Genomic DNA, 21,808 nt, shown 5'->3' with positions numbered 1-21,808 from the left:
TTACCATAGTAGGTGCTAAAAGAAAGATTTTTTTGGAACAGATAAGCTTTGGATTACTGTAGAAAACAATTTTATGTATTTACACTGAACACCAACCAACTTCAGAGCTTAACTATGCAACAGTTTATCAAATCATTCTTTTAATATCAATTAAAATTACTGTATAATTCCCACCAAGCTGTAGAATTCAACAGACTCTTGCACATGAGTATCTTGTGAACAGTATGAAGTCTTTCCTTTTTTTCAGCTCCAAAATATACAAGACCTCAGTTGGGAAGTTCACAAAGCCATGCTGTAAACCTTAGAAATGCATATCAAGGTTTCCAGACACATCACAAGCTCAAGCATCTTCCAGGCATTCAGTTATGGCATCTCCATTCATTGCCATCCTATCATTCCTCCCCAATTTATAAGCCACCTCTAGAGCCAGACAGACTTACTTGGGCTGTACTGGCTGTTCTCTGTACTTTGCTAATCTAATATTCATTATTGAAACAACTGGATTCCTTAGTACTAAACAGGTATCACAATTTCTTTTTCTATCACTGTCCAGACAAGAAGAAAACAAATCCAGATCATCTTAATCAGTTACAAAGTTCACGCCAGGTAAAAACACAGTAGCACATAGTGCATATTTGAGCCAGGGGACAATCTTCACTTGCAGATGCTGCAAAGGGGCACGCACATCTTTCACCTTTTTCCATTTTCAGTCTCAACTACTGTCATTTGGTCCACCTAGAAACTCCAAGTAATGCAGAATGTAGTAACCTTGTCTGGACTACGGCAGGCGAGTGTAAGTACATGCAGTTCACTTCTGGGTGCAATTTAATCTGACGAAGATTGCCTTTCCATATCTTTGAGGTGCCTCCCACACCTAGCAGTTAAGCTCAAATGGAAAACACCTGCTGCCAAAATCTACATTAAGATAGTCATGGTAGCATTTACATATGTGCCTATTAATTTTAGATACCCTGCTTAAGATGACTTAAATGTATTTAGAAACTATCAGGCCTTTTTAAGGTGGCAACTTAGATGTCCAGCTATAATCATTGTTTTGCTCTGTTCAAAATAGATGAGGCCAGAAAAGCCCATCCTGATTCTGTATTCATTCTGTCTGCCTCTTTCCCTACATAACACAGGCCATTAAAACCATATCTGCAGTTTCAACCTTCCTGGAATCTGTCCCATGGGAAATCTCAGAAAGCCCAGGTTTACCGTACTATGCAAAAATGCATTTATTGCTTAGCACGTCTTTAAGTTTTGTTCTTGGTTTATTCTGATTTCTAAGGAGCCAGCCACAGTAGTACTCAGCATAATAATAAACTGCTATTGCACAAGATCTCTCTTGCTTAAGTGTTATCTTATCTTTTAAAAACAGTAAACGTCTGCATGTCTGCTCGTGGTTTTTATCCTCTCTAGGTGCTAGGAAGAAATTTGGAGGAGGGGTCTAGATGTCCCAAGGCAAAGAAAAAACCAAAGGGGTTTGTTTGTTTGTTTTTTAACCTTTTGTTCTGGCTAAGCCAGTAAGGCCAAAAGGAAACAGAAGTAGAAGTGAACTGCCAGGTATTGATAGAACCCAAATGAGAAGTCTGGTAGCAAATATAAAGCTCTGTGCACAGACATTTCTGAATAAGTATCTATTGTACTAACAAAGTATATGAAGAGAGCGCTAAACACTACTAACTTAACTCATGGTAAGAATCTTAGAATGAGTACAGAGATGTAGGGTAGGGAAAAAAAAATACAGAGAGAAATACAAAATGTTTGCTTAGCTGTTATTCATTATTTTGATCCTGACTTCGATCCTAGGAAAAATCTTTAAAAAAATGTCAAGGAAGCTATCAACCACTAGCCCATAACAGGTGGGGTACTGAGAAACAACCAACATGGCTTTGTTGAGGGAATGTCATGCCTAACAAATCTTTTTACGACCAGGTAACTAACCAGCTGAACACAGGACATGAGGTTGACGTCATCTACCTAGACTTCAGCAAGGCCTTTGATACTGTATGCCAGTGTTTCTCAACCTTTTAAGTAGCAAGTACCCCCTAAACTTGTGAAAATGTTAATAAGTACCCCAACACTCAATTTTCCAGGGGATTTTATATTTACAGACTAGCATATGCCATATGTTGGAAGAAAAGCCATGTAGATAAGACCGCGATATGACAGATGGCTGATCTGGTGTGGGTAGGGTTTCCACCTTTTTACACCAGGGTTGCACAGCTCAAGAATGTAACTGGGCTAGAGGTGACGTTGACCAAAGCGAAAAACTGTGCAACACATTATGTCTTTCTTGCAGATCATACAGAGTACTCTAAACTTCTCCCATTTTTGTGGGAAAAGCCACTGCTGAAAGATATTAAAATTTCTTTAAATCCCAGCCCTTATCAACTATAAAGCTTCCTCACACCATGTATATGCAGATAATGAAAGCAGCTTGAACCGTCTTTTCTTCAAATGGGGTTTACAGACACACAACATGCAGCAGGATATTCAACATCCATTCTATCAAGTCAAAAAACCCAACATGAAATCCAGCAAGAATAAGAACAGAATAAACAATTGCATCTGCTTATTTTAAAATAATGTCATCATAAAAATACTTTAAAGAAAATACCTGTCATATATTAGCCCATGAACACCATATTCTCTCAACTTCTTTCTGTTCTCTGGGTCATTTGTATCATCACCCCAACAGAAAATAACTAAACCTTTAGATTTGGCCTCTTGAATAAATGATGGGTTTCTCAGCAAGTCTTCAGTGTGTGCATTAATTCCCTGAAATATAAAATGTTATTAAGGAACTATAAAATAAAGTCTACATTAAACACTCTCAAAAGGTTAGCTATTTTTGCTTCTCTTGTTTGAAGAACTGGTTTCATAATTTAAGAAAATTAAAGAAAAAATATAAAACGCACTGTTTTAAATGCAGAATAAAAGACTTGCTTCTTTAGCAGCTATTTAATAATCAATATGGCTGAAATGCATTTTTAGTACTTTGAACTAGGGCTGTGTGAAGCTGTGGTAGCTATTTCATTTGGAGGAGATTCGGCCCAATTCGGGGACCGAATCTCTGAATCTAAATCGAATCAAGGGAGCAAGTAAAAGCTCCAAATTGATTTGAAGCATCCAAATAGATTCGGACAAACTTCGGAAAAGCTTCAGCCAATTTGGAGATTTGGCCATAAACTAAACAGGCAGCTGAGATAGCTGCCTCCAGCTGGTAAGTCTGTTGGGGTTGGGGGGATTGGGGCTGAAACAAGCTCCCAGCCAGGGCAGGGGGGCACAGAATGCAGGCACAGCAGTGGGAGCTCTGTCCTGCTGCTGCTTGTCCAGCCAGGACAGGATGCGTGCATGGCTTGCTCCAGGTGGAACGGGGCAAGTGGCAGCAGGGCATAGCCCTCGCTCCCCGTGCCGACATGCCCACATCCCATGCCCTCTGTGTCAGCTGGCAAGTAGCAGCAGGGCATAGCCCCTGTGGCTCCCGCTGCTGGGACAGAGGCAAGCACAGATGGAGGAGCCACAAAAGAAGCCCCCACAGCTGCCCTGCCTGGCCCCAGCCAGCCTAGTCCCTGCACTTGAGGGAAAAAAAAAAAAAAAAGAAAGAAAAGCCCCACCCCACGCACACTGGCTGTGGCAGCAGTGATCGGGGGCCTCTGGGGGCTGGTGGCAGAGTCCCCCCCCACAGTGTGGGGCAATGGGGATTTCCCCCCACCCTCAGACTTGGCACCCATGCAGCAGCTCCTGCATGGCACGGGTGCAGTGTAGCTTGGCAGGGTGCTGCAGACTCGCAACACTTTCCTGTACTAATAATTTGCTGATCACCTCATTTTAGAATTCAGTTTCTGTACCCAGTTATCAATATCAGCAATTATAGAATATAGTAGTAAACTAGTTCCATTTCACTAATGAATAAAGAAATGTAACAACTTACCAGCAAATTTTCAAATTGTGCAAAACTCATTGCAATAGAAGTTGTACGACTCCTGAGATCCATAAGGTCTGGATAAATGTCTGATTTTCCTTGGGTCAGAAACAACACCGGATACTTATTTTGCTTATGCCGAACCCTGTAGAAAGAGTTTTAAAATATAGAACGCTATTTAACATATTCCTAAGGAAAAGGAATCCTTTCAACAGTGTTTCTAGCACACAAAATAGAAACCAACACACAACACAAACAAGTCAACTGATACATGCTCACCAGTGATAAATTTCCACCTTTTAAGAATTTCAATTGTTTTGTGTCTTCCCAGACTACAGTAATTTACTGCATACAAATTAAACACTGCCAGATGCAGACTTAATCCCTAGTTCTAAGACAGTCCTTAATGTGACAAGTATTGGCTATTGCCAGATAACTGTACTTTCCTTGTATTTGTTTGTACTGAAAATACCTAGAACTGTGTTGAAACTGTAGAATATTATTACTTAGTCATTATTTTTCTTATACAATACCCGGAAGGAAATGCATTCCAAACTGATGCAAACCCAAGATAAGCATGCTGTGTAGTGCTCTATCTTTTCTGCACCATCACTGAATACCGAATCCCTTTTAGCATCTCCATTGCCTTGTTCTGACTGTTCGACAGAGTAAAGGAATAATTTATCCACTGCCAACTCTCACATCTAGCTTATAAGGTAGTATCTGTTTAGTCAATACATTAACCGCCAACTGAATGGAAGAAACCATTTGCACACTGGACATACAGTAAAAGAATTGAAAAAGAAGAAATGACAGCCCAGCATAACGTCTGCATATTTTCCTGCTCTTTTGAGAAAACAGGTATTTGTTGAAGCAATTAATGAGGCACCTGAATTCATAATGTGCTACATCTTTCACTCACTGTTTTTTTGTTATTTGGGGACAAGACTGAGAGGTCTAGTTCCTAGTTTAGAGACTTAACTTTCCAAACGTGTTGTCATTCAAATTCAACTGAGTCACAGAATTTACATTTTACTTAGATTCTCCAGAACATTTTCATATGCCTATATTTATAATTAAGTTAAAAATAAAATTTAAAAATGACTCTTATTTATCTTACATTGTGCAAATGTCTGCATCAAAAGAAGAAAATACAATTCTCCTCCTTCCAGCATTTACTAGAGTGGTTTTCAGAATGATGTCCAAGAAGAGGTTCATGTCAAAATAGGTTGACAGGCCACCATCCCATTTCCCATCCTATGAAAATAAAGGACAAGATTTAGCTGTTTAAATCGGTAATTACTGAAATTTTTCAGCTACCTAGAGAGAGTTCTCAATATCTAAGTTATACAAAAAGAGAAAAATTCAGCTTGTAAAACTAAATAAAAGAAAAGTTACTATTTGCCTATCCATCCCTACTTACAGAAGAGAAGGGCTGTTTGCAACTATTTTCCCACAACCTAACCAAAATGAAAAACTATTTGTAGAATAAAGATTTATTTAAAAGCTAATTATGTTAAAGGAAAAGACAAAAATGTTAAAATCATCAAATATAGTGAAAACATACAAAAGATTACTAATAAAACCTTCAGATATTTTGCACAGCTATTTATAAGTATACAGATATAGTATCAATTTTTGACTGGGAAGGCTACTGCCTTCTAGTAAGATTAATGTTTTAAAAGGTTGAATCTGCACTGGGGCCCTATCCTAGACTTACATACCTGTTTAAAGAAGATAATGTGTGTACATGTATGTGCACGCACACACATGCATGCACATTTACAGGATTGATAGGTACTTACTTTCTTTTTCTGATGTCAAAAGGACAAAATGTGCAAGTTAAAACTGTCTTCAACTGTTAAAAAATAAAGGTACACAGTATTGTGTAACATTAACTTTCAATTAAATAAAAACAATAAAAAAAGGTAGTACAGTAAATTTTAGGTCTGGTGTAGGCAAACTGCTATATCATGATATTTATAAATAGTCTGCAAAATAACACAATGTATAAAAATAAGGAACATGCATGATTACTCACTCTTTGTTGACAGATCCATTTTATTTCTATGTTAAACCCAACATCTTGAGGAAGTGATTCGAGAACCTAGGTAAGATGACACTGGCATTATTAACTCACAAGTTGTCCATAAAGCACCATTGTTAAGGATAAATGCTGGTCAAAAATACTGAAATTTCACACAATGATAAAGGAAATAGTCAATTTTTTAAGATGAGAGATATCCATTCCTTTTCTCCTCTACTATTCTCTTAGCTCACTTTGGATAAACGAGTTGCACCCTTCAGAATGAGAAATGGCATGATGTGCAACTAACTTCAACGAAGTATGCCAAGATCTACTTTTTTACAAATATTGAAACAACACCTGCATTTTCTAGTTAGCTATTTATCAAGAAGACTTTGATACAATCATTTTTGATGAAAAATAATATGTTCAAATAAGAAAAATATTGATTCTTTTAAAGTATTTCTTTTTGTTAAAGGACAAAAAATTCCCTGAGACGAATAACCTTCCTTTTTTTGACAGCTCATCTGAGAAGTTCCCATATGTTCATATTTATCTTTTGTATAGAAGAAAAGTATGTCAGTTTGGGAGACCAACAGCCTACAGCAAAGTGTTTTTCAGTATATATCCTGTATGTGAATTCTTTGTGCAGCAAAGCACTAAATTCTCAAGCCTCAGAATACAAGAAAGTGTTATCAAGTATTCAAGGGAAGTATTAACTTGTTCTAATGCTTTATATCAGTAAAATCAGTAAGCGGCTATACATTATTATAAAGAACTTGTAATTAATGAAACACTGTTAGCTGAATCTTTTACATGTCAAAAGATGACAGCTGCAAAAGAAAGTAGGTGAACACCCCACTGATGGTAGACGGAGGAGGGGAACAGGGAATGGGGATGAAAATTCCTAAAATCAAAATGGCTTTCAAATATTCAATCTAAATAAGTCAGTTTGTCAGACAACTGATGCAGTTTATCCATTGGCTTTAGCTATGCAATGGCTTGGCTGGACAACCAGGTATTTTGTCTATCCGTAACTGATATCTACATTTGCCAACTTGCAACGAGAATAAATTTGAAATGCTAACATGTTAGTAAATTAACACTACACCCTCGTTGCAACTAGGAGCCGCTGTTGTTACCATGTTTACTTGAATATAAGACAGCCTCCCAGTTAAATTCTATATATGGACAATTTGTAAATTTGTTGTAATTTTCCAGGTACAGAATCTAAGTTTGGAGGTTTGCCTTGAATTTGTCCCCCTTGCACAGCTAGAGCAGGCAGAATAAATTTGGGGGCTTCCTTGCCCTCCCAAAATTCCCCCCATCCCTTTACTGTCAGACCCTGGTCTCCCCGAACACATGAAAGTAAGGGGCAAATTTAAAAACGCTGACTTTGAAATAAATATGCCTGTACTAATCTGCATATAGGGTACCCACAGACTTAGTTCATCCAGAATTGATGCATTTTACCTTTTTTACAAACTGCTGCAAGCTTTAGCACAAACTATGGTACTCTATAACCATACTTTTTACTTTCTTATATATAGCACAAACCATTTTATTTGCTGCATTTTTTTTTTTTTTTTTGCAAAAATACATACGTTCTGGTGTAGTGGTAGAATCCTTGTCTGCCACAAAGGAGACAGGTTTCATGGGAGAACCATGGCAATTTCAAGGCCTACAGGCACATGTTGGGCAGCATGCACACTGCCCAGTGTTGTAGCACATGCCCTGAAAAATATTTTGCGAAACAGGCTGTTTTAGAGTCTGCACCTGCTTACAGTTTGCAGATCTGGCTCTTGTACTTCGCTTAGAGAAACAGCTGCACAAACTATACAGTACAACTGCTAGTCCAAACCCAGAGGATTTGTTATTTACCATATAGTTAATTGGGCTGGGCCACAACAGAGCCAACAGCATTTCAAGTCACGGTGACCCAATAGCTCAGCTGGTCAGTATGTGTGTGTATTCCAGATACCCCGACAAAGGATCCATGTGCTAATTAGTTCCCTACTCATTGTCAAGAGTCTTGTGACCCTCCAAAAGTGTGTACACAGATGAGGCACAGGGCAACTTGGTCCAGCACCACATCATGGAGGGCAGGGCCACACTAACCATTTGTGACAGACTGAGAAAGGGGATGACAGAGAGATTCTGGGTGAACTGCTTGGGGCCCCATTTGGTGACGTCTGTCAGACATTTAAGGCTGGTGGAACAACAGGATTCTTAGAAATGGGAAAGGCAGGCACAGCTCAGCTGTGGGAGTAAAGAGGAAGTCAAAATGTCTGCAATGTAGTGGCTTGCCATGACTTGAAAAAATAGCCGGTGCTGAGGGAGACTGAGCACAATGAGCACCATCATATACCTTATTCAAATGGGCTGCACTAATCTGTCATTGTAGAAGGCTCCCATCATTATGTTTGCCCTATATGGACCATGTGTTTTAGTCACGCGCAGACTTGGCTGCACCTAAATCATAATTAATTTTCATTACTGAGTACACGCAGCTTTGGCAACAGTTTAACAACAGACAAAGCATTTAATGAGGTTTCCTTGCACGTGAATGTAAGACAAGGAGCTTCCCTCTCTCCGTGCTTATTGGGGAAAAAACCTTTTTATTCAAGTCTTATATCCAAGTCTTATGTTCAAGTAAATATAGCATATAGTAAATAGACATGCAAACTAATGATTCAGGCATTAGAAAAAAAACAACCAGTGCAAAGCAACGTAGTTAAGAAAATTTGGTAAGGTAAGGTAACACAAGATAAATGGAAGTATTTATCAGACTGTGTAGTAGTTTCTGAAAAAAGGCAATATAAAATGCGCTGGCAATAGGTCATTAGCATAATATTAGAATTGTACACATTACTCTGTTTCCGGCTTGTGCTGAGTAGCAGAAGCTAAGCAGTGCATTAATACAAATCTAATAGATACAAAAGCTTTACTAATAAAATATTACTATATCACAACTGTAAAAGAAGTAATAGTATTTTTAGAGTTGTGCAAGAAACAGGACCCTGCACATGGTAACTACATTGGTACCTAGTTGCAGGATATTAAAACAGTCTTAGGCATTTTGACAAGCAGGCTGTTTTCCCAGGATATAAATTAATTACAAATAATTTACTATAGACTTGGTAGGTATGACAGATAGGGCCCTTTGCATGGTAACCACATTACTACAGTTATAAAAAGGTAACAGCAAACTGCAAGACTACAATTGTCAGAAGTAACTACATATTCCTCTACTTGTGGCATTTATTTGGGTGCCTAAATCCCCAAAGGACCTGATTTTCAGGGATATTATGCACCTGCAGCTCTTAATTGCTACCAGTTGTGGTGAGCATATAAGGCATCTATTATTCATTTTTAGTTTCTTTCTTTAATTCCATGCAGTTACAGTATTTCAGCGTTCAAAACCTGGATATTTGTTTGTTTTTTTAAAGAATAGCCTCTAAATTGATGTGCATGGTGGCAGCTACGAATAAGCTTCATTTTGCACTTTTGGCTGTTACTCAGACCCACATTTTTGAATATTCATTTTCTAGGCTCTATGCATACAAGAGCCCAAGGGAAAAATTTATATTTTCACATTTCAAATGCTGCCTGGCTCTGTTCTAATTGATTACTTACAGTCTGGAGAGAAGGAAATGGCTGGTTCTCAGAAAAATAATTTTCCTCTTCTTTAAAAGATGCTAAAATGAAATACGAAAGACTACATCAATGGTAAATAGAAGCATTACCAAAAGCGAAACTAGAAGACTTGCTTCAAATTCATGAGCCTTTATAAAGGTTAAAGCCAAATTACCCTCCAATTGTTTAACTCTTCCTCCCCAGCACTAATACATGGATTACCTAACAGAACTCCAAATTCTCTCCATTTAAAAATCAAGGAAAGATGATTCTGACTTCTGCTGCAGGAAATCTTTCAACATATTCAACTAAGTACCTAAGTACTTGGTACTAAGTTTATTTTCTACCAGTGGGGACTTCTTACCATCTTGTACCATCTATACTTTTCCCACAGCCTGACGAAGGGACTTTGATCCTGAAAGCTTGCAGAAAAGGACAATTTTCTTGCAATTTCCCAGTAGGTCTAATAAAAGGTATCATTTTGGAACCAAGAGTTCTAGTTTTTTGTATGTCTACTAAGTACCCAAAATATTTATTAGGGTATCACACAGACATACAGCATGAATAAAGACCACCCCTATCCTGAAGAGCATACACATGAAGGCAAACTACAGAGGCAAATATGATGTCCTAGGTTCTACATTAAACTTCCATTAGATGGAAATGGCTTCAATTCCTGCTGCATTGGGCATGATTTGCACTTCGAATTAGAGCCGACTCTATAATTCATTAGCAATACCCAGGATATCTAGTCCTCCGCATAAATGCCAACATTATACTCTTCAAAAGGAAGCTTTAAAAAAAGTCCTAGCCTTTTCAGAGCCTGCAGATAAAGTGTGAGCTCTCAGCATTAATCTGTTTGCCACAAGTTGTTAAAAGGAACAGACCTCATTAACCAAAAGAAACATATTTAATACAGTATCTAAAGTCACTTCTAAATCTTTCCAACCATTTACTTACAAGAATTTGTACTAACTTCTTATGCATGGAAAAAGTAAATGGGATGTGGTTTATGGGATGTGGCATGTGTATTTTTTAACTCCCAAACAAGTCACAACAATATTTGAACCCTACAGCACAGATATCTTCTTGTCAGTTTAAGCAATGATTAGGAAGAAAAGAAGCACGTGTACTCTGTGGACCAGCCATTATAGTCAGAAGAAATGCACACAATGACAGTAGACTATGCTAGTGTTTTGATGGTATCTACTGGAACACCGGCCAAAAGGGCTTTTAATCTTTCCTTCCAGCTTCAGGCCCAAAGTATGTTTTATTGTCATCAGACGTCACTACCAAATGTAACAATTAACCAGCATGGGTTGTCTGGGGGAAAATCTAGAGACCTCTGAAGACTATACTATACTATAGTACATGAGACAGCCGAATCTTTTAACATGGAAGCAGTAACTATGCATGGTCTGCCTAATAATGGGTGCCACAGCCACGTTTTGTTCCTGTGGATTGCAGAAGCATCTCATCTCTTTCAGACTGGATCCAAAACACCTGACATGGTTTTTGATAGAAGAGAGATGTGGATCTATTCCACTTGTGCCCATGATGATTTTGTGGAACATCTGATTTTTAATCATGTTGAACATTCTGTTGTAGCAGATAACATTATATATTTAGCAACAGCTCAAGTTTACAATGTCCTGAAGAGATCATGGAAAGACTCAGCTTTTCTCCTTCTCACCTAGGAAGCTAAGACATGGATAAGGTTGGGGAACTTCTGGAGAAAGACCCTAGTGGCGATTATTAGTACAGTAGCAATTTTGCCTTTAAAATGTTGCAGCATAGTATTATATAATATCTTTTATATATAGCCATTTGTGCTTTCCTAAATAAAAATCTCTGAAAACATTTATGGTATAAATTTGATTACTAGAGCTCTCAATTGCTAAAATCTCAACTCAGTGTCCAAGAAAATCAGAATAAAATAATACCATAACAGAACATAAGATAACAAACCTCAAGATTATTTTGAATTAGTACATACCATTTTGATCCTTTAATTTCAAGGCATTCACGTGAGCTAGCTAAAGAGCATAAAAAAAATATTTAAATTAATAAGAATGCTTTTGTTTGCAGAAATTTTACTACTTTCATAAGGGAAAATATAAATTCTTCATTATCAATTTCCTTTAAGTTTAAAAGCCATTTAAACATAAATGCTCTTGAATGGAAGTAAGAGACAAAGTAACAAACAATTTTTGTTCCAACCTGGCCAAACTTAAGCTATAATGCAGAAGGAACAAAAATTATTAGAAAAAGCTTTTATTAAAAATCCAACCAGAAAACTAGAAGTGGAAAGGATGAAATTTAAAGTGAAGATCTCAAAGGAAAATACCAATGTTTGAACCTCTCTACTTTCATACACCAGAGCAACAAACATGGATCCTTATTTTCTCTGTTTAAAAATCCCAATTTCTCATTTGGAAGTACATCAATCATTATAATAAAATAAATTTTAAATACCTATATATACTGGCATTTGATTTTGTTTTTTTATCATGGAAAAAAATCAGAGCTCCCCAGGCCCCTTTTGCTCACCAGGATGCAGGTCCATCTGTGGCGGCGGCGCCCCCAGCCCCTCAACCGCTGCTTTGTGGTACTCCTGACCCGCAGCTCCCCAGCCCTGCTGGTACCCCTCATTCTTGACCTGCATTCCCCACCCAGCTCCCATGTGAGGAAAGGGATAGGTGTATGGAAAACGGTAGGCAGGTGGGGAAGGGAAGGTGTAGGCATAAGTGACGCACTGGGAGAGGCAGGGGGACATGTGCCCTCACAGACTTCTGTGCTCACAGCAGGGTGCTGGGCTGCAACCAGGCTGGACCAGCTTCAGGCAGGAGCCACCTGAGAGCAACCACGCTGCCATGGCAGGGTGCGGCAGCAGTGTGAATTTGTGCCCCCTGCTGCTGCTGGATGGGCAGGGAGCGTTTCACCCTGACGAACATGGCACCACAGTTCTCCCTCCTGTGCCAGGGCCTGCCCACTGGACTCTGGAGACCCAGTTGCAGCCCTGCACCCTGTTGTGAGTGCAGAAATCTAGAGGGGGCAATCTCCCCCCCACCATGTCCTCCCACCTATGCCCCACTCCCTGACAGGTCACCTGTGCCCACCCACTCTCCAGAGACTTACCTTGGAGCTGAGGAGCTGCTCTCCACCACATTGCCTGGTTGCCACATGAATGCATGATGTGTGCGTGCACCACACGCACATGGCACCTCTGTCCCCCACTGCTCCCAGCTCTGATCAGCCCCTTGCAGGCTGAAACTCAGCCAGCCCATGTGGGGAAACCCACCGTTTCCCATGGTTTCCCCCTTTAAAGTCTGCATTTTTCCATGGCAAACTGAAAACCTGGATCCCTGGTTATAAATGACTCTTTACATGACTGTTTCAGGTTCCTCATCTTTTCTGCCCAAAGACCGTCTATGCTTTAGTTTGACCCTAGTTTATGGCAGGGGTGGCCAACCCACAGCTTGCATATACAAGCGGCAAAGAAAGCTGTTGTGTGTGGTGCACAAGCCTCCATTCCAGCAACCCAGGACAAACTGTCAGGTATACCTCTGGACCTTATGGATCAGAATGGCACACTAGACAAAAAATTGGTTCCACTGGTTTATGTGATGTGTATGGCTAAGAACCTGGGCTGGGTATATGCTGGTACCACCCAACCATTCAGTTTCTTCTCCATCCCTCATCTCCCCCAAGACTGACAGAAGAAATGGAGTAGTTTAACCAAGTAACAGTACCTTAAAGTTGTGATTTAAGATGCCCTTCCTTGAGTAAGACATCTCAAATTTTCAGTTCTCATGTTCCTGTCTCATCTCTTGTTGTTTCTTTTTCTAGCAAGTTATACCCTCCTTTTACAGCCACAGTATGGCCCAATGGAGAGAGAGATGTGAGCCTAACAATGCTAGCCAATTTACCCAGCCAGTTTAGATTGGAATGCATATTCTTCCTAACCTCTATCCCCAACTTAAAGGACATGTTAGCTTTATGCCACATAAATCTTGACTTCTCTTCCTATTATTGACAAAGCTTAACTCACCTCTTTTGATCTCCTTCCCTTAGAAATTCTGAACTAATCAGTTTCAATGACTTCTATTATTTGCCATAACCAACAGATCATCACCTGAGCTGTTTAGCAGACTGCTTCACTTTTTCACTCACTATATCCGAGTTAAGGCCATAATAAGAGGGCCTCATACATACTACAAGATTATTTATTTTTTTCATCAAGCATTATATTCCTAATGAAACTTTATAACTGCTTATAATGATACAAAGAAAAATATCCTAGTTCCAGTTTTTCAGAAGTGCCAAGTACCCTCAGCTTCCATTAAGTATATAGTAAGAGTTTCAGCTAGGAAGCACTTCTGAAAATTCAGCCCTTTTCTCAACTTTAGCTACTTTACCATGATATTCTAATCAGCTGATACTAAATCCCTATATAAACTTGTTCCAAGATTGTTCCTTTCTACAGTATCCTTGGAGGAGAAAAGGAAGCACACTTACTTGCCAACAACCATGAGAAGGCTTTTTGTTATTCCATTTCAGTAATTCACATAGCTTAGTACTAATATTCTGGCTTTACATTTCCTCTTCAGTAAGATATGTATGCTGCTAAAATCTGAAGAGAGTACTTGTATGTTAAGTTGTACACAGTATGCTGGAGTGGGGTGGGGGAAACAAGTGCTTTCAAATCACACCAAAAATAGGCCAGATGGTTCCCAGCAAGCAAGTAGCTACAGAGGTTCTCTTGCCACCAAAAACCCAAACATGCTGCCTCTGCAATTTCTTTAAGTGCAAGTGATATGGAGAAGGAAGTGTTCTTCAAATTAACTGCAACCGTTATAATAACTTTGTTCCCCACCCCCAGTTTTCCTTTTCTTTTGCCTCCCTATTCACACATCTTCTACTTCAAAACAAAGACCTCTCATAATCAGTCTGAACACAAAATATATAGTGTGCAACAGCATGTCACACTAGCTGAACATGACATTACATTACCTTTAATAACTGCAGCTGATCAAACGTGAGTTCTTTTACTGCAATCTCAAACAATTCTGATGGCTCAGCTTCCAGTTTCTTGAAAAAGGAAAAGTTAAATGTTAAAGCTTTACTCAAAGTTGTGAAAAGCCATACATGTACTGTAAATAAGCAGTGGTGAAACAAAACAGCAACACAAATTATACACTAAAGCTAGGGCTGATATAGACCTGCATAGGTCTGATTTAAGGCCTGCTTCTGACCTAAACCTGATATAGAACTGGACCTGAACCCACAGCCCGCATTAGCAACAACTTCCTACCCACAGACTGACCTGACCCAAACTCTGTTAAAAGTTAAAAACACTGCTGACAGATGTGAAAAAAAATAGTGCTTTCCTGGAAGCAGTAGTGCATTAATTCAACCTGGCTATGCAGTGTCTATATAGACTGGGCACTTCAGCAGGCTTTTTGGTGTTTTCATCTAAAGCCGATTTAATCAGCTATTAGGTAAAAGCGCCAAAAAAGCCCCACTAAAACACCCAATCTATACAGATGCTGCAGAGCCAGATTGAACTAAAAGGTGCTGCTGCTTCTGGGAAAGCATGGCAGGGGGGAGGAGCACATCTGTCAGCAGCCAGTGGTGAGACTGACATTCCAACTTAAGTGTAACCCCCCAAATTTTTTTTTTTTATTTATTTTTTTCAGACCTGCACCTGAACTGCAAAATGTGAAGTTGCTCACATTCTCTCACAAACCCAACCTGCTTTGTACCCGACTTGATGCAGGACTCTATTATATAATACAATTTGTGGATGAGAAGACCAGCTTTCTAAAATGGAAACATGGGCACTTAGGGGCTTCCAAATGGGTAACTCTGTCCAAATGCCTTTTACATAAGTAAACGTGAGATTTACAAAACACTTTAAAAAGTTGGTCCTATGTGAGGTGAGAATTCTTGTAATAGCCTACATTTACTCAAAAAAACATTTCCTCATTTTTCAACACAAACTTTACAAGTTCAAATATAAAGTATAAAACTATTTTAAAATTTCACAACCCTCCAAAACCTGCTCACCCTCTGGAAACATGCAGATGCTTCCCTAATACTACAATGAGGGTACTTGTATGTTCAGACTGGGTAACAGAATTACTCCTATACTTTAGCTGAGTAACTCACAGCTGGTCACAAACCGCACTCTGGCTATTTACTAGATGAAAGAGAATTCTGCCTTGTGTCATAGTAGAACTGAGGCAATTCCTTTTCTTCTATAAGATGTCTTGAAATAAGTCTTTGAGAAAACAGAACATCTGAAGTACTTCTGCATTCCTTTTCAGTAAAAAGGAGAATGCCATTTTCTCAATTTAAATATCTGCCCATGTTCACTGTAGCAGATTATACTGAATTGCAATGAGTATGAGTTGAGGATTTAATCTAGTCAGCACAATGGGAAAAAGGGAGAGGAAAGAAGAGGGAAAACAGCTCAGCCTCTCTTTGTACTGATTTGCTATTCTACAGAGTTTTTCTGCCTGAGCCAAAGCAGATCCAACAAACCAGAAAGAAGAGCACTTAGGTTATTATAAACTCTTTAAAAAAGGAAATGTATTAAGGCATTTTTTGAGTCATAAAATGCTTTTTTTTTTTTTTATATATATATATATATATATAAAGGCATTTTAAAAACAGTTTATGATCATCTCATTCATTAAGAATTGTGAATGTCTTGCATGTTATGAAACCTGAAGGTTGCAGAGAGTTTGCAACTGTATTTAAGGTGTGCTCTTTTCAGTGTTGACATCACCACCAGTACATGCTATACTAGTGCTGCTCAGCCAAGTTCTGTTCAAAAGTGACCATAAGAATCTCAGCCCTCCTGTCTGAGAAAGCAGAGTGGCATCCTTTTGGTCCTAACGGACACAGGAAGCCCAGGTAGGAAGGGAAGCTTTTCACTGCTGATGTCCTTTCTGTCCCGATTATATTCTCTGTGGCCTATCACTCAATCCCAGCTTCAACTACTCTCATCATTAAGGTGCTGTCCATAAAAGGTAAAAGGTTAAATAGTTCTAGAAGTGGTAGCAAAGCCAATTTCTCAAAATCTCCCTCTATCTCCATCCCCAAGAAGGAAAAAAGGGGGGGGTGGGGAAAAAGAGTCATCTTGTGACAACTTATTAGGGCAGAAGTATGGGAGATGGTAGTTTTCCAGATTGTGTGCGTCATGGACTAAAAAAGGTTGAGAACAACTACATTACGTTATGAGAAAGTGTCAGACTGCAGCTTTGAAATGTTGTTCCTGCTGTTGCGTCAATGTGAAAAGTATTAAGTTAGCTCACCCTCTGGTATATTTTTAAACAAAACAAACATTTCCAATGCATTAACTCTAAAAATATATGTTTCTATTTGCATCTCAAGAGACCATCTTGTTTTTATTAGGTGCCTAGAAATTTCAGTTGCATTATTTCAGCTACAATTGCCACAGTAAAAAGAAATATAGCCAATACATTTTTACCTACCTTCTTCATTGCCAAACAACACGTGAGATCATGATATACAACAGGCACGTGATCCTTCGAAAGGTGTACATCAAATTCCACAAAAGCTGCTCCCTGCCAAGAATTTTTTGAAAAGTAGTAACTACACATACATACATGAAGATTGTTAAGTCCCCAGAAGAAAGATGACCCATACACACAGGTAAATATTTAGGAACAAGGTATCCCAGTCAGGGTTAATAGCTGGCAATTGTTACATTTTGCATGTTAACTGAAATAAAATAATTACATTGGCTGATTTTAAAAAAGTCATTACAGTATACATATTGACTAAGTTCTTGAATTCAACAACCGAAGAGAAACTTTATAAATGGGTTTATGTATCTACAGTGCCTAACATAAATCCCCACCTTGATTTGCCTGAAGACGGGGAAGGAAGAGAGTTGCAGCAGATTTAAGAGACCCAAAGAAAACACTCCACGATGTCACAATGCCAGAGCTATTGCCAGCTCTTCCTCTGCTTTCACCTGCAAGATGTATGCCCACTGTCAAGGATCCCACACTGTTCCCTGGTATGGCACCGTGGAGACCATGACTTGCAGGTTCCTTTCAATGACAGCCAGGTGGGGAGTGCCTGTAATGTAAGCGGTGCCTCCTAGTGGTGTCCCACAGGGAGCAGGCAAGAGAGCTACAGGAGGAGGTGGCAAGCCTTTGACATCCTCCACCATGAGGATATTCATTGATTCAGTGCTGGAGGAGACCTCTAAGACTATGGAGAAAGGACTGCCAAAGGCAGCATTAGAGAAGGAATAAGATACAGAGTCCCAGGAGGGTGAAAGCTGGAAGCTTATGATCTCTGGCAGTAAGCAGAAGTCTTCATCCTCACTTGCAGCAATCTGGCTGGAGAAGAGATGTGGATCCCTAGCAACAGAGGAAGATGAACATGTTTCATTGGCAGAAGAGGCCAGGCCAGGCTAGGCATCCCCAAGGTCGGGAGGATCAAGATCACTGCCACCAGGAAGCAGCAATGGGTGGTGATGGTTGGAGACTCCCTTCTGTTGGAAATAGAAGTATCCATCTGCTAGTCTGACCTGTTGTCTCAGGAGGTCAGCTGGTTGCCTGGAGCCTGGATCCACGATGTCACAGAAGAATTACTAAGACTCATTCACACCTCTGACTCCTACCCCATGCTGTTCATGCATGTGGGCACCAATGATACTGCCAGAGGTAATCCTGAGCAAATTCGAAGTGACTATAGGGCTAAGAGTACAAGGGTGAAGGGGACAGAGGCCCAGGTGGTGTTCTCCTTGATTCTTCTGGTCAAACTGAAAAGCCCCAGGAGGGGTGGATGCATCCTGCAGATCAATACATGGCTGCACAGATGATGTCATCAGCAGGGTTTTGCTGTCTTTGATGAGCTGTTGTTCCAAAAAGAACACCTGCTAGGAAGAGACAGGATCTATCCAACGAAGACAGGAAAAAGCATCTTTGCCAATAGGCTTGCTAACCTAGTGAGGAGGGCTTTAAACTAGGTTTACTGGGGAATGGAGACCAAAGCCCTGAAGTAAGTGGGGAAATAGGGGATCTGGATAAAATATAAGCAACAAGGGAGGCTCTCTCATTCTTCCTGAGAAGTAGGGCAATCCGTTAGTTACCTCAGGTGTCCAAACAAATGCACAGCAGAAAGAACTGAAAGTTAAGGTGTGTGTCTGCTATAGACCAGGAGGATGAGGTGAATGAGGCTTTTTTCAAACATCTAGAAGTTTCCTGATCACTAGCTGTGGTTCTCAGGGGGGATTTCAATCACCCTGACATCTGCAGGGAGGGCTATACAGCAGCATACAGGCAATCCAAGAAGTTTTTGGAGAGTGTTGGAGATAACTTCTTGTTGGAAGCCAAGCAGGGGTCATGCTCTTTTTGACCTGTAGCTCACAAACAGGTGCGAGTTGGTGGGGAATGTAGTAGTGGACAGAAACTTGTGCAGCAGCGACTATGAGACAATTGAGTTCAGGATCCTGAGGATTGGAAAGAAGGAGAGCAACAGAGTAAGGACCCTGGACTTCAGAAAAGCAGACTCTGACTCCCTTAGGGAACTAATGGGCAGGGTCCCTTGGGAGGCCAGTCTGAGGGGGAAAGGAGTCCACGAAAGCTGGCTGTACTTTAAAGAAACCTTACTGTGGGTACAGGAATGAGCCATCCCAATGTGCAAAAAGACCAACAAGTATGGCAGAAGACCAGCTTGTCTTAGCAGAGAATTCTTCAATAAACCAAACACAAAAGGGAAGCTTGCAAGACGTGGAAAACTGGACAACAAACTAGGGAGGAGCAGAAGAGTACTGTTTGGGCATGCAGGGAAGAAATCAAGAAGGGACATAAAGGGTAACAAGATTTTCTACAAGTATGTCAGCAACAAGGGAAAGATCAGGGAAAGTATGGATCCCTGACTGAATGGAGGTGGCAACCTCGCAGTGACAGATGATGCAGAAAAGGCTGAAGTACAGGTAGCCCCTGGACTTGCAACACAACTGATTCCTGAAAGCCATGTCTTAAGTCAAAACGTTGTCACATTGAACCGATTTTCCCCCAGAAAACAATGCTATAAATGAGGGATTTATTGGCCCGATACCCTATCTTCACCAAAAATAACCCAGAATTTTGTACTCAAATCAATTATAGATCAGTAATATAGTTACAGTAATGTATTTATATTGTAAATAGCAACCATATTGATTCGGAAGGACTTCTTTGAGGTGACTTCCTTGGACTTTTTGAAGGGCTCTTGGTTGCACTTTTTCAAGGGTTTTTGCCTGGAGTCTTCTCAGGAGTCTTGGCTGCAGGTTTTTCTGGACTCTTGTCTGCTTTCTTAAAGTGTCCAACGAAGTTTGGACACATGTTCTCCAGGGAGATGGGCAACACAGCAAACTTGTTCGCTGGCATGGTATTGCATTGGATCAAGCATTGTAAAGTCAAAACTCATGCAAGAAAGTTGAAACTGTCTATTTATAAACAATGTAAGTATGAAACATTGCAGCTTGAAATGTTGTAAATCAAGGACAGCCTGTACTCCCTTATTTTTTTTACCTCAGTCTTCACTTGTCAAAGTCAGTCCCCAGACTACTGCACCCGGCAGCACAGTTTGGGGAGGAGGTGAGCAGCTGACAGTTGTGAAAAAACAGGTTAGGGACTATTTAGTAAAGCTGGATGTGTATAAGTATGGGGCCAAATGTGATGCACAAGAGGGTGCTGAGGAAGTTGGCCAATGCGACTGCACAGCCACTGGCCATCATTTTTGAAAATATGTGGTGACCAGGAGAGGTCCCAGTTTATTAGAAAAGGGCAAATATAGGGTCCTTCATTAAGAAAGGGAAGGAGGATCCAGGGAACTACAGACTGAGCATCACCTCAGTTCCTGGAAAAATCATGGAGCAGGTTCTCAAGGAACCCATTTCTAAGCACTTGAAGGAAAAGGAGGTGATTAGGAACAATCAGCATGGATTCACCAAGGGCAAGTCATGCCTGACCAACCTGATTGCCTTCTATGACAGGATGACTGGCTCTGTGAATGCAGGAAAAGCAGCGGACATACCTTGACTTTAGCAAGGCTTTTGATATCATCTCCCACAACACTGGCAGCAGAAAGTGAAGGAAGTCCAGGCTGGATGAATGGACTGTAAAGGTGGATAGAAAACTAGATGGATCATCACATTCAAAGAATAGTAAATCAATAGCTCGATGTCTAGTTGGCATCCAATATCAAGTGAAGTGCCCCAGGGGTGGCTCCTGAGGCCGGTTTTGTTCAATAGCTTCATTAATGGTCTGGAAGATGGGATGAAGTGCAACCTCAGCAAGTTTGTGGGTAACATCAAGCTGGGTGGAGCAGTAGATATGCTGGACGGTAGGGTTAGGCTTCAGAGAGACCTCAACAAATTGGAAGACTGGACCAAAAGAAAACTCATGAAGTTCAGTAAGCACAAATGCAAAGTTCTGCACTTAGGATGGAACAATTCCATGAAACAGTACAGGATGGAGACTGAAAGTCTACAGAGGCAGCTCTGCAGAAGAGGATCTGGGAGTTACAGTGGACAATAAGCCAAATATAAGCCACGTGTCTCTGTCGTGAAGAAAGCTAACAGCGTGTTGGGCTAAATTAGTAGAAGTGTTGCCAGCAGATCAAGGGAAATGATTCTTTCCCTCTATTCAGCACTTGGGAGGTCACATCTGGAGTACTGTGTCCAATTTTGAGTCCTCCACTACAGAAAGAATGTGGACAAATTAGATAGTCCACCACAGGGCAACAAAAGCAGCTGGGACACATGACTCTGAGAAGAGGCTGAGGGAACTGGGCTTATTTAGTCTAGAGAAGAGAAGACTGAGGGGGGATTTAATACCAACCTTCAATTACCTAAAGGGTAGTTCCAAAGAGGCTGGAGGTTAGACTGTTCTCAGTGGTGGCAAATGACAGAACAAGGAGCAATGGTCTCAAGTTGCAGCAAGAGAAATTAAGGTTAGATATCAGAAAGAATTCCCTCACTAGGAGGGTAGTAAAGCACCAGAACAGGTTATCCAGAGAGATGGTGGAATCTCCATCCTTGGAAGTTTTAAAGACCTGGCTACACAAAGCCTTGGCTGGGATGATCTAGTTGGGGGTGGTCCTGATTTAAGCAGTGGAATGGACTAGATGACCTCCTGAGGTCCCTTCCAACCCTAGTTTTCTATGCGTCTATCAACTTTAAGGAA

General features: G+C 40.2%; 1 protein-coding gene across 3 annotated transcripts in view; it reads right to left on the bottom strand.

The window, feature by feature from the left end:
* Positions 1-21,808, bottom strand: part of GPCPD1 (glycerophosphocholine phosphodiesterase 1) — a 71,486-nt gene that overhangs the window by 6,980 nt on the left and 42,698 nt on the right. For all 3 annotated transcript variants that reach the window (XM_090051811.1, XM_090051802.1, XM_090051793.1), the window contains 8 exons: positions 17,093-17,185; positions 14,604-14,681; positions 11,587-11,626; positions 9,591-9,652; positions 5,970-6,035; positions 5,049-5,185; positions 3,938-4,073; positions 2,621-2,781 (listed from right to left, as the gene is read on the bottom strand). In XM_090051811.1, the coding sequence (XP_089907937.1) occupies positions 2,621-2,781; positions 3,938-4,073; positions 5,049-5,185; positions 5,970-6,035; positions 9,591-9,652; positions 11,587-11,626; positions 14,604-14,681; positions 17,093-17,185 (773 nt within the window). The remainder of the gene's footprint in view (positions 1-2,620; positions 2,782-3,937; positions 4,074-5,048; positions 5,186-5,969; positions 6,036-9,590; positions 9,653-11,586; positions 11,627-14,603; positions 14,682-17,092; positions 17,186-21,808) is intronic.

The sequence above is a fragment of the Crocodylus siamensis genome, chromosome 1 (assembly GCF_052110815.1).
Source record: "Crocodylus siamensis isolate JL-2025a chromosome 1, ASM5211081v1, whole genome shotgun sequence".
In the NCBI taxonomy this organism is placed as follows: domain Eukaryota; kingdom Metazoa; phylum Chordata; order Crocodylia; family Crocodylidae; genus Crocodylus; species Crocodylus siamensis.
The sequence above is the reverse complement of the archived record's forward strand: the minus strand, read 5'-3'. Positions and strand labels throughout refer to the sequence as shown.